Source organism: Macrobrachium nipponense, chromosome 11, assembly GCF_015104395.2.
Source record: "Macrobrachium nipponense isolate FS-2020 chromosome 11, ASM1510439v2, whole genome shotgun sequence".
Taxonomy (NCBI): Eukaryota; Metazoa; Arthropoda; class Malacostraca; order Decapoda; family Palaemonidae; genus Macrobrachium; species Macrobrachium nipponense.
Genome location: NC_061087.1, coordinates 81,913,492 through 81,926,702, shown reverse-complemented (window position 1 = coordinate 81,926,702; position 13,211 = coordinate 81,913,492). Strand labels below are relative to the sequence as shown.

General features: G+C 40.5%; 1 protein-coding gene across 1 annotated transcript in view; it reads right to left on the bottom strand.

Annotated features, from left to right (window-relative positions):
- Positions 1-1,517: 1,517 nt before the first annotated feature.
- Positions 1,518-13,211, bottom strand: part of LOC135209221 (uncharacterized) — a 37,763-nt gene continuing 26,069 nt past the window's right edge. Inside the window, exon 3 of the mRNA XM_064241919.1 lies at positions 1,518-2,300. Within this exon, the coding sequence (XP_064097989.1) occupies positions 1,518-2,300 (783 nt within the window). The remainder of the gene's footprint in view (positions 2,301-13,211) is intronic.

The window sequence follows — 13,211 nt, the reverse complement described above, 5'->3', positions numbered from 1 at the left end:
CCCTGCTCGCACAGTCAAATACAACACGGACCTTGTCTGGCTTGTCTGGATGTTGCACACCAAAATGAGGGATATACCATACATTTTCCTGGCTGGCCGAGGTCACTAGCTCAGCATATCCTTTCTGTAGCATCTCGGTCATGAAGGCACTGTATTGCTTAGCGTAGGTACCATCCTTCATTAGCTTCTTACGAAGACTGTGCATACGGAGTAATGCAATGTCTCTTGTTTCTGGCAAGGGTCCAAGATTGTTGCGCAGAGGCAGTGGCACCTCATAACCCCCCTCTACAGTTCTAACCCCCCTTTGAATTAGATCTAGCCATTTCTTATCTTCTGCAGACATTTCCCTTTTGGGAGATGCCATGTCCTGGAAATCTCTATTATAATCTTCCACCAGCATGCGGTCCAACTCCAAACACCTGCTAGTTACTTGGATCCTATTGATGTGCTCTTGACACCTCTTGTCCTTTGCCCCACAGACTGCCCAGCCCAATAATGTTCGTATGGCATGTGGCTCATGGAGGTGGGTGAGTAATGACTTCCCTCGGCTCAAGTAAGTGAGGAACATTGTTCCCAATTAACAAACCCACTTCGGCATCCACATCTGGGATATCTATTTCTCGCAGATGTGGCCAGCGTTCCAGATCTCCGGCCCTGATCACATCACACTCATCGAGAGGTATGCGGGAGGTGCTCAACACTGGGGGGGAGTGTAATGCAATTCTTACCCTCATAGTCTAATACTGACAATCCTGAGACTAGGCTACATGCAATTTCCCCTGTTCCATTGATGGTTTCAACATTCACCTTTACGTCTTGCATCTCAGTGCAACCTAATGTCTTCATTAATGCCTCTGAACAAAAGCATGTAGAACTCCCATTGTCCAAAAATGCCCTCGTCACAACCTCCCTTCCTTCCCTTGACCTAACCCTTATGGGCACAACTGACATCCCTGTGCCAGCACTACCCCCCTTAACTGCTCTGAACATAGCAATTTTGTCATGCGTACCTTCCCCCTGAACCACTAAGGCCCTATTTGCGCTCTCTGGTTCCACCACTTCTGCTTCCTGGTGTCGGTGCAACAGAGTTGGATGGTTTTGTTACACACATTGCACCTTTTCCTGTACCTGCAATACTGGGACATATGACCATTTCTCAAACAACTAAAACAAAGCCTCAATTCCTTCATGGTGTTTAGTTTGTCCTCATGTCCCATTTTAGCTATTTGGTCGCATTCATCTATTGTATGTGGTCCTTTACAGTGCCAACATGAAAGTGGAGCCTCCCCAATTTTGTTACATGAAACTTTCCTTGCACTCGTTAAACCCTGTGATTTGCTTGGTGCTGAACCCTCTCCTAACCCAAGGGTGGCCCCCTTTTTACCACTCTCGAACAGGTGGCGTCCAAACAAGGGATTTTTTAAGACCCTAGCCTCCCCTTCAATGAAACTAACTAAATCATCAAACTGTATGGTCTGCTTCTTCTCACTAATTATCTTGTCGGCAACTCTACACCATCAGTCCCGCACACTAGATGGGAATTTGCTCAGGATCAACCTCATCGTTTTTGGGTTCTGCAATTCGGCGACACCATAAGGGACGCACGAAATTGCATTTCTGCAGGTTTTTAGCATCACCGCATACTCATCAAAGTCCTCTGCATTATTCTCCCCCATGTCCTTCCATTTGATTACCTTATCCACGTATGCGGTGGCTATTTGCTCAAGGTTGCCGTATCGCTCCTCCAGCAATTTTCTTGCCTGCCTATAGCCCTCTGAAGCATCTAAGTGGAGGCAAACTGCCACTATCTCATTAGGCCTACCTGTTGTGTATAAATCCAGATACCTCAGCCTTTCCTTATCATTTGTCAGCTGGCTGCTAAATATGTCGTCGAATGAGCGGATGAACCTAAAGTACTTTGTATAATCTCCATCAAACTTAGCCATATCCTGCTTGGGCATCAAGCCTTTGAGGCTGCAAGAGATTAATGTCTGCAAGATTTCCTTATTACTTAAGTCACCTTGGTTATTCCCACCTGAGCTAACTTCAGGCGCTACTGCACCTAAGCCCATGGGTTGTTCACTCCTGTCTATGTCAGGGTCTATGTGTTCCCTTATCCTAGTGACGGGAGCTATTTCTCTATTATTTTCGTCAAATTGTTGTAAAACCTTCTCCTCTGCCACCACCTCAGCTATCTCTGCCTCCAACCTAAGCTTCTCCCTCCTCTGTCTTAAGGCTTCTTCCTCTCGCTCTATGGCTTGCAGCTCTTCCAACTTCTGTAATTTGCTTCCAACCTGGCTCTAGAAGCAGCTGCCAACACACGCCTACTACTCCCCAGCAGAACTCACGCTTGACTGTTTAGAGCCCCCTGAAGCAACAGATTGCCTACCCATAACTGATGCGCTATCCCCCACATTTAAATGTTCCTCCTCCTCTGGGATTGGCCCAATGTCCTCTCCTGCCTCTTGGTCCTGATTGATCTCACTGTTCTGCCTGACCTCGAGTTCCTTCAAAAATTCCTGAACACTCCTGCCCTCCTTCTCTAGTGACTCGCTCAGACGCTGATACAATGCAGATTTGTTCCCCCCATTGGGAGGCTTCTAGCTCTCAAACCCTCCCTCAATTGCACAAATTTAAGGGTCTCCATTTTCCTGGATTCAGCTCTGGCCACTCCCTATGAACTAACGAAATTCCCTAGTCGAACTGTAGCTGACTAAACCAATGAGTTGCCAAAACCCACACCAACTCCGTGAAGACAAACTACCAGTACCTTACTCAGTTGCGACGTCACAAAGATCCTTCAAGTCTAGGGAGCAACCCTGAATGCAACAATGTATCGTGTCCCAGCCTTATTTACTTAAGCCTTATGCAAGCGGCAAAGAGACTGTGGGGAAATCATCCTACGAACCTGAATTAATACACCATGAGGCTTAAACATGTTGCACTGCTCTCCCGACTCGAGCACGCCTGCCCCTCTAATTGCTATTAACCCTCTACCGTGGTTCATCAGGGTCCCTAGCTAGGACACCACGATCCTACCAAATTTCGTTACCAACCCACGAACACGATCTTGAGCCCCTCAAATTTGCCAATCAGCCCTTGCCCTGGAAACTCACCCAGATGTAGTTTGCATGCCCCACAAAATTACGCCCCTCCCTGAAGAAATGGCACAAATCCGGGCACCATCACAACCTATAGCTATATATATATATATATATATATATATATATATATATATATATATATATATATATATTTTTTTTTTCTTTTACAAAAGGTAAGATTGTAAGAACCTTAGTTAACCCTTTAACGCCGAATGGACGTATTAAACGTCGAGTCAAAATCTCCCCCGATTGCCGAATGGACGTACCATACGTCGTCTCAAAAAAGTTTTTTTAAAAATTTCGCGGAAAAATACTTATAGGCCTACCAGCCGAAAACTTTTGAATCACCCGCCTTGGGGGATGCTGGGAGTTCACGGATCAAGGTGTTGTTTTGTTTTGATGCGTGACCCAAGTGCGCAGGCGCGAAATGCCTTCTTCTCACCCCAGCCAGCATCAGCGACGCACCGTTCGAGAGCGATCTTTTATCGGAACCGCGTTTTTCTGAGCTTGTGCGAGACTTTGAACATTTGTGTTGATACAGGACGTTCATAGAGATGTCTGGACGTCGTACGAAATGCGAAAGGCACGTTAATACCCGTCGGAAGGGAAACGTGTTAGGAGAGTTTTGGACCTGGATGCTGGGGAAGGAACAAGCACCCAACCTGACCTTGCTCCTCAACGCCGTTCTGTGCGACCACGTGTCGATGAAAGTGCTTCTCAAGTGTCTCATTTGCCGTTAGTAACCCCAAGGAAGCATCAGGCCGTCCTTAGGGGCATTCGTAAGAATTTGGGAGGGCTCCAACAAAGGGACATTGATGAATATTTATCAGAGCTCGATCGAGAGTATGTGGCAAGTCCTCATTTTGATGGCGGATGGTCGTCAAGTGATGAGGACATAACTCTCGATGAAAGTGATGACGACGAATATTTGCCCCCAATGTCCGTTCGAGGGTCACATCCCGAAAGTGAATTAGAGTTCAGTAGTTTCAGTGCGTATGAGGGGGAATCTGAGGAGGGGGATGATGAAGAGTTTAGTTCAAGTTTTCGCGCTGATGAGGATGATACAGAAAGCGAAGGCTTGAGTGAGGGAGATGGGCCAGTGAGGGGGTCTCGTGTTCGTAGTCGTACCCGCGCTCGTGCGCGTGCGCGTGCACGGGCACGCAGAAGGTCGGATAGTCGAGTGAGCAGCCAAGGTGAATCTCGGTCGTCCGAAAGCGAGGATGGGTGGACAGAGGACCCCACACCACCTACCATGCATCCATTCGCGGCAAATCCTGGCCTCACCGTACCTGTTCCCCTGACTCCTCTGGGTTTCGTTCAGCTTTTCCTTACGCGGGAATTGCTGGAGTACCTGGTAGCAGAGACGGCGGACTACACCAGGTACTGCCGTGATGAATTGCGCACGACATTGTCGTATTATTGGCGGGGTTGCAACCTCCCTGACATGGCGCATTTTTTGGGGCTCCACGTTTTTTTTGGATTGTTGCCTGCTTCCGACGTCAGGATATATTGGAGGCGTAATTTTTTCTTGGGTACGCCCAATGTGCCCAGCGTTATGCCCCGTGATACTTTCCTGGCGTTGGACAGATATTTCAACGCCTTCAACCGAAGGGCCATACCCCGGAATAAACTCTGATCGCCTCATTTTAGTGCGCCAGTGTTGGATTATATCCGTGAACGCTGTGTAACTCTCGTGATTCCTGGAAAGAACCTTTCATTGGATGAGGGGATGATGCCTTACAAAGGACGTCTAAGCATCAAAGTGTATAACCCCAAGAAGCCGAAGAAATATGGTGTGAAATTTTTTTTTATTACCGAGGCCAACACTGGCTATGTCGTGGACTTTTCGGTGTATTCCGGGGTCTTCTCCACGTTGCGTGACACTGTTTTCGGGCTTGTGGATCGTTTCCGTAACCAGGGATACCACCTGTTTATGGATAATTATTATAACTCGGTATCCCTGGCCCAGGAACTGTATGAAGCAGGTATTCACGTCAGTGGTACCCTTCGGTTGGTGCATGGGGCCCCGAATTCCCTCAAGCGGTTCGCTAGCCATCCACAACATCTGGCAAGAGGAGAGACACAGTGGCGGCGGAAGGGAGCTGTCTTTGTCATCTGTTGGAAGGGTGTCCGACTCGTCCCCATGATTTCGACGAGCCATGAACCTCGTCCAAGAGGAGATCGTTGGCAGCGGAAGGACAAGGGACACGTCGACAGGGCCGAGTTGTGTATGAGGAGTTTCGTTTAGACCGCCCTACCGTCATTGGGCACTACAACAGGCACATGGGAGGAGTTGATCTCTTTGATCAGCTCATCCAATATTATCCCTTCGCCAGGAGAACCAGGAGGTGGACACAAAAGCTCCTCAAATACATCCTTCAGTTGGCCCTCCAAAAATGCCTACATACTGTACTGTGGGTACCGTGGTAACAATCTTCCGAGGTTGTCCCACATACAGTTCCTAGAGGTAGCCGGGAATGCCCTCATCAACTTTAATCCCGAGGAGTGGCCTTCCATCACTGCCCCCCCGAGCTGTAGATCTCCCCGTACAGGAAAGGGCAGACCTAAGGGGTGCCTACTTCGGTCATAGAGGTGCCAACGCCCCTGCTGCCGCCGCCACTGCTGCCGACGCCCCTGCTGCCGACGCCCCTGCTGCCGACGCCCCTGCTGCCGACGCCCCTGCTGCCGCCGCCCCTGCTGCCCCGCCCCCGCCCGCACCACCCCTTCTCGTCGGGTAGTGGACCCTCCGTGTCGGCTGATGCCAGGGGATCACACAAACTGGATCTCTTGAAGGGCGCAGGTAGAAACGGTGCCGGGTGTGCCATAGAATGGCGGGAAAGGAGAGACACCCGGTTCTTCTGTCGCACCTGCAAGATAGCTCTATGCAGGGTTCGGGGTGGGGGAGTGTGACCGCAAATACCACAGTGCGGTCTTCTATTGGAGTGCGACTCAGCGGCAGTCAGGGGAGGGCTCACGGGACCGCGCCCTATCCCAGCAGCCGTAAGGGCGCGCGTCTCCTCCTCCACCTGTACCTCGTCATGTCGAGAGGAAAAAAATGCAAGACTCTTCAATGGAGGAGGGAGGAAAAAACAAGAATAGAACGAAGAGTCAGGATTAGGAGTGAGTATTCTGCATTTGTTTTATATTTATTTTTTCATTTATTATTTCAAAGTTTTTATATCTCCATATCTATGCATGAATACGATATTTCATTGTATACAAAAAGAAAAGTGCACCTGCATTCCTTTTTATTTATGTATTCGTACCAGAATCGGAAAATGTAATAAATAAAGAAACACGCACATTATATATTTATATATATATATATATATATATATATATATATATATATCTATATCTATATCATATCTATATCTATATCTATATCATATCTATATCTATCTATATATATCTATCACATCTATATAGATATAGATATAGAGCTAGATATAGATAGATATAGATAAGATATAGATATATATATATATATATAGATATATTATAGATATATAGATAGATATAGATATATATAGATAGATATAGATAGAGATATATATATATATATATAGATATAATATATATATAGATATATAGATATAGATAAATATAGATATATATAGATATATATATAGAGATATATATAAATATATATAGTATATATTAGATATATATATATATATATATATATAGATATATATGATATATATATATATATATATATATGATATATATATATCTATATATCTATATATATATATAATATATATATCTATATATATATATATATATATATATTATATATATATATATCTATATATATATATATATATATATATAGATATATATATATAGATATATATATATATATATATATATATATATATATATATATATATATATATATATATATATATATATATTCTTTTTTTTTATGTTGGTATTTTTGGGTAAGCAAAATACATAATAGTCTAGTAATCTTCAGTCATTTATCTTCATTTTGGAAACAAATCCGAAGGCTCTAGAAACAATATTGTGATTTATGTGAAATTTTGAAAAAAACATATTTTTCTTCCCTCCGCGCGCCCGCTTCGCGGTCCGAAAAACTCCGAAATGTATCGCGTTATCCTAATATTTTTGCTCGTTTCCATATTTAGCCGTTTTAGTACACGCGTATCCTATATGTCCTTTCATATTACGTATAGAGTCATATATTAAAATGTGCGCAAATTCATGAAGAATAAAATAAAAATAATTGAATGTTGTAGCTTTTTTCATTTCTGAAATATGGGCATATAAATCACGATGATTGGGAAAAAACTACGTACGTGGTCAACTTTGACCGCAACCGAAATGATCAAAAAAAACGTAATGGAAGCTAAAAATCTTACAACCTCGTAATATCCAGTCATTTATCTTCATTTGAAACAAATTCGAAGTCTCTAGAATAATATTGTGATTTATGGTGAATTTTTGAAAAAAATATTTTCTTCCCTCCGCGCGCCGCTTCGCGGCCGAAAATCTCCGAAATTTGTACATCGCGTTATCCTAATATTTGCTCCTTACCATATTTAGCCGTTTTATAGAGTTTCATATCAAACAAAATGTGCGCAAATTCATGAAAAATACAATAAAATTAATTGAATGTTGTAGCTTTTCTCATTTCGGAAATATGGGCATATAAATCACGATGATTGGGAAAAAAACACGGATGTCAACTTTTGACGCAAACCGAAATGGTCAAAAAACGTAATTGTAAACTAAAACTCTTACGACCTCGTAATATCCAGTCATTTATCTTTCATTTTGAAACAAATTTGAAGTCTCTAGAATAATATTGTGATTTATGGTGAATATTTGAAAAAAATATCTTCCCTCCGCGCGCCGCTTCGCGTTCCGAAAAAACTCCGAAATGTGTACATCGCGTTATCCTAATATTTGCTCCTTTCCATATTAGCCGTTTTATAAAGTTTTATATATCAAAATGTGCGCAAATTTATGAAAATACAATAAAAAATAATTGAATGTTGTAGCTTTTCTCATCTCTAAAATACGTGCATATAAAAAAATATATATATAAAAATTTCGACATTTGGTCAACTTTAACTCGTCCGAAATGGTCAAAATTTGCAATTATAATCTAAAACTCTTACAGTATCGTAATATTCAATCATTTTTATTCATTTTGAAACAAATTGGAAGTCTCTAGAACAATATTTAAATTTACGGTGAATTTTTGAAAAAAATATTTTTTACATCCGCGCGTTACGAATTCGTTCATCATTTTGTGATAATATTTTTTCCGGTGTTGCTTTTATTGTTTTACAATGTATTATATATTAAAATGATTGCAATTTAGTGTACAATACAACGAAAAAAAAAATAAACTCGTTAGCTTTCACCGTTTTTTGCACAGCGGGATTTTAATACAATTATGTATGAACACTTTTTTTTTTTTTTTTTTTTTTTTTTTGCTACCATATATCGCATTATTTACATATGATAATGATATTATTTTCATTTCTGATGATTGCATACTAAACTTCAGGGCAATGACAAAAAAAGGAGCCAAAAATGAACTCTTAATCTTTAAAAATAAGCGTGCTGTGATTTTTTGAAAAAAGTATTTTTTCCGCTTTCCGCGCTCATTCAAAACCGGCTCCTCTGGCATTCGGGGAGTTTTTTATTTTAACCATACCTTTCGGCGTTAAGGGTTAAATACACCCTACATACACAAACCACTGCCCAGCAATCAACAATTCCCATATTAAATGACCCAAATGTTTTTACGCATGGTTACCAATGTGCAAGATTATCTGCTGAATAATTCTCCAAACCAAAATTAATTGCCCAACCCTGAATAATTCTCCAAACAAATTATTTACCCAACTTGAATATTATCCAAAACAAACATAGTTGCTCTACTTAACCAGTCCCTCTTACGACGCCAGTAGAATAAACTTTGAGCGGCCATCAGAATCTTAAACTTAAGGTCTCCCCTCCTCCATAACTGTTAAATATTAGTGACGTACGCCAAATTTGTTAAGATTCGCTCATGAACACTTTAATCCCTTCGTTGCAGAACCACCATATGCCTGATAAAACTTGACTCATGTGACACCTTTAACAATCGCGCCCAAACTTTCGGCGGTACACAACAACGTTAAACACGAACTCTTAGCATTCGTTGCGGAACCACCATGGCCCCCTGACAAATAATTGCATTGGTGACGGCACTACCACTAAATACGCCTAACAATGCCTTAAAGAAATGGATCCAACAATGGCTTCTTATTTGTGTAGACTTAGCTTTCCCTCGACCCATCCTGGTCTTCTTCTTTGGGCGCAGCGTGGTAGCGGACGTCCTTTGAAAACCAGCCTCATTTCCTCGTCTTCTCCGCACAGCTTCGCCAGAGGGGTGGTAGCCGATTTGTGACTGTGGGCGGCCCAACGTGGGTTTGAGTGATACGCGACTGTCTTAGTTTCCTTTATTACAATCAGTCACTGAAAAAATGAACAAACATAAATATTCACAGTGGTGACAATTTTGCCATTTTAGTTAAATGATAACTCCTTAACACTAGGACAGGTAAATCCCTTAACTCACATTAGAATCAATTTCTCAGTGATCACAATGGTTAAAATAACAATAATTGCACATAGAATCTTTAAGAAATATACCTAGGCATTACCATGCACTTCGAGGAACCAAAAATGTCATGAGCGATCTCTTAACAAACTAATACTCTTTTACTTACCAAATCGTTTGCTTTCCCACCGTAAGGACCGTCCGTCTTAATCCCCTCGTGGTCCACTGCCTACATTCCTGAAGGGGAACGGCATCGTAATTTGTGCACATGACCCCTAACGACACTTGTTAAACGAGCCTATATTTCCATCATATTCACTTCTCTATTTAGCTATCAACTGTTATTCATCAGCAACAACCCTCTCTTAGCTCTTAGTTATAGAATCTCAGTACACTGCAATGCTTACCTCCTAAATCGCTTAATTTCCTCAAGGCCATGCACATCCGTCTGCTTCTAGGTCTAAAACACAAAGCCGAGCTTCCCTCCCACGCACTTGACCAGGCGGCGGGAAACCGAGCCGATGGTTCCTTTTTCTTGCTCGTCATGAAGGGAGAGAGGAAGTAGGGAAAGCGTCCAAAATCACCCTTAGTGCCCACAAAAAGGGAACTTGTTCACTCGTAAATAAATTTTTTTTTTTTTAATTTTTTTTATGGGACAAGAGTATACGCTTATGTCTTATATCGAGTGGCCCGAAATTCAATTACCAAACTTTTCTTTACCACAAAAACAGCTGTTTTTTTCATCGCGCAGCGGACATATTGTTAACAGTCGCGCAGAGAAGATGCCCAAACTTTCCCGGGTCGGCACAAATAATAATATACATATATATATATATAAATATATATATATATATATAGTTAATAATATATATATATTATATTATTATATATATATATATGAGTTTAGAATTCTTATTTATATAGTGCAGAATATGTTCATTAAATCTCAATGACAACTTTTTCGCATTTTACAAAGAACCTCTTCAGCTCAAGATGTTCAGATGAAGAGGACCTCTTGTCAAGAGTAGCATAATTTATGCATTTATTATATAATTTGATTTTCAACCAGATATTTTAGACACGATATTATACACACACACACGCACACACACACACACAGTTATTAACAATGAAAGTTATTAACAATAAATGAAACACTCATTCGTGGATGCCACAGGAAATTGTTTGGACTTTCCTGGCCAATCACTTTTCTCATCTCATTAGATTAGAGCTCTGATGTTCATTACATCCTGTTTCCCTCCTTGCAAACTGTTAAGCTTTATTTATTTGCGTGCGTGAATATATTTGTAGTTGTGTATGTGATATAAATATATATATGCATACATATATATATATATATATATATATATATATATATATATATATATATATATATATATTATATTATATATATACATATATATATATATATATATATATATATATATATATATATATATATATATATATATATAATTTATATCACATACACAACTACAAATATATTCACGCGCGCAATTAAAGCTTAACAGTTTGCAAGGAGGGAAACAGGATGTAATGAACATCAAAGCTCTAATCTAATGAGAAAAGTGATTGGCCAGGAAAGTCCAAACAATTTCCTGTGGCATCCACGAATGAGTGTTTCATTTATTGTTAATAACTTTCATTGTTGTTCTTTATTTTCGCTTAAGAACAAAGGCACACATGGCCTCCTCCCAAGGGATACGACCATCATTGAATTCTTTCTGTATCATTTTTGCTGGTACATTTCATTTGCACGACTTTTTCGGGCGTGGGCTAGAAAAGGGCATCAGACTGTTCATCTCAGTGGGCACTGCTCTTTAAAACTAAGAAAAAAAAAGGTGTCGTGCTGAAGAACAAGGTTTTAATGTGTATACTTTGCTTACATATGGCCATAGGTCATGGGTATATATGTTTTGATATCGTACGCCTGTTGACCTTCCAAGACAAGACAATAAAGCGTTCAAAACTGTAGACAATGACTTGTCACTGTAGTTTTACTTTCAAGCCAGTCTTACTCCCAGATAAAAGACGGGGCTGCCTTCTGAAAAAAAAAAATCTTTGGAAACAGGAATTATACGAATACATCGATCCAAAACTGGGATGGGGTGGCGATCCACAAATGAAAATGCTCCTCCACAATCGCACACCATCAGCATCTATATGAAGCCATAATTTCTTCAGCGGTGATGGTAAAGGAGTCTGGGAGAAGTGAGTTGATAAGAAAATTGGGAGATGAATGGACGTCAACTCTATAACATGAAAATCAAATAGGCCTCTTAAAAGGTGGTCATAATGAAGATTTTGCAGAAACAATCCCAAGTTATCTTCTCGACAAGAAGAGATTACAGATAGGTAATATACGTCTCAAAATCCTTAAACTTTGCGCCATTATACTCCTTATATAATTTATAAAGCCAGATGACTGTAAACGAAAAATGGACAGAAGTATGTAAAAACAAAAAAGTTTCTTGGTCCTAGAATTAGCCTTTAATACATTTTGCTTTGAACAGAGTCTGTGAAATCATAATGTGCATCTGTAAATTCCGAGCCAATGTATCATTTGACATTTAAATGCCAAGAAAAATCACTGAAAAATGCCTTTAATTAGAATAATTACATCCACGGAACCAATATCAATCAAGCATATTGCACTGAGGTCCCGCTAATATAGATTTTCACTGTATCTTTCTTTTTTTTTTATTGGAGAATCTGATTAATTTTTTTTGTTCCATCTCTGCAAGTGTGATGGTATAGTAGGAATCAGATCTCTCTCTGTCTCTGTCTCTGTCTCTCTCTCTATAATATATATACATATAAATCTATGTTTAAAACTTGCACTACTTTGCCGATTATTTTCATGATCCCCCAGCAGAAATGAATGACATATCGGGAGCATATTAAAGAGACAAAGAGGAAACAATAGTGAAACACTATCACTCTGCTTCACTGTGCATATCACAGGTAAAGATATTCCCATATTACCACTGTCTACTCTAGACCAAGATTATACGAGTCCCACAGGGAAGATTTTCGCGTGGTGCTAAATCCGCGTCGCTAACATTAACCACAGACGGAATTTCGTCCCGTCGAGAGGACGAGTGCTGTTGAGGCAGCTTGTTATGGCAATTACGACGCGACACTTAATATTTACTTTACCAAGGAGCATTTTTCTCTTTTTATTGCTGCAATTTCGCCGGAGTTAGCAAACTGGGTCTTTGACCGCGTAGCTGAAAGAGGCTCGTTAACTCGCATACGGATGAATCTGTAGAGAAGGAAACCGACTTAAAAGACTTTGATCTCTCTTTGATAAAAACAGGAAAATGAGGTAGGGTAGGTTGGCAAAGAGCTTCGTGTTTTTATGACAAATACAGCAATGCGATTACGCATCTATTCACCACCTGTCTCTCTGCCTTTACTTGCGTATTTATTCATAACCATTCTTTTTTATAATATTTCTAACATCACATCACTTCTATTATTACAAATTTAAAATAATG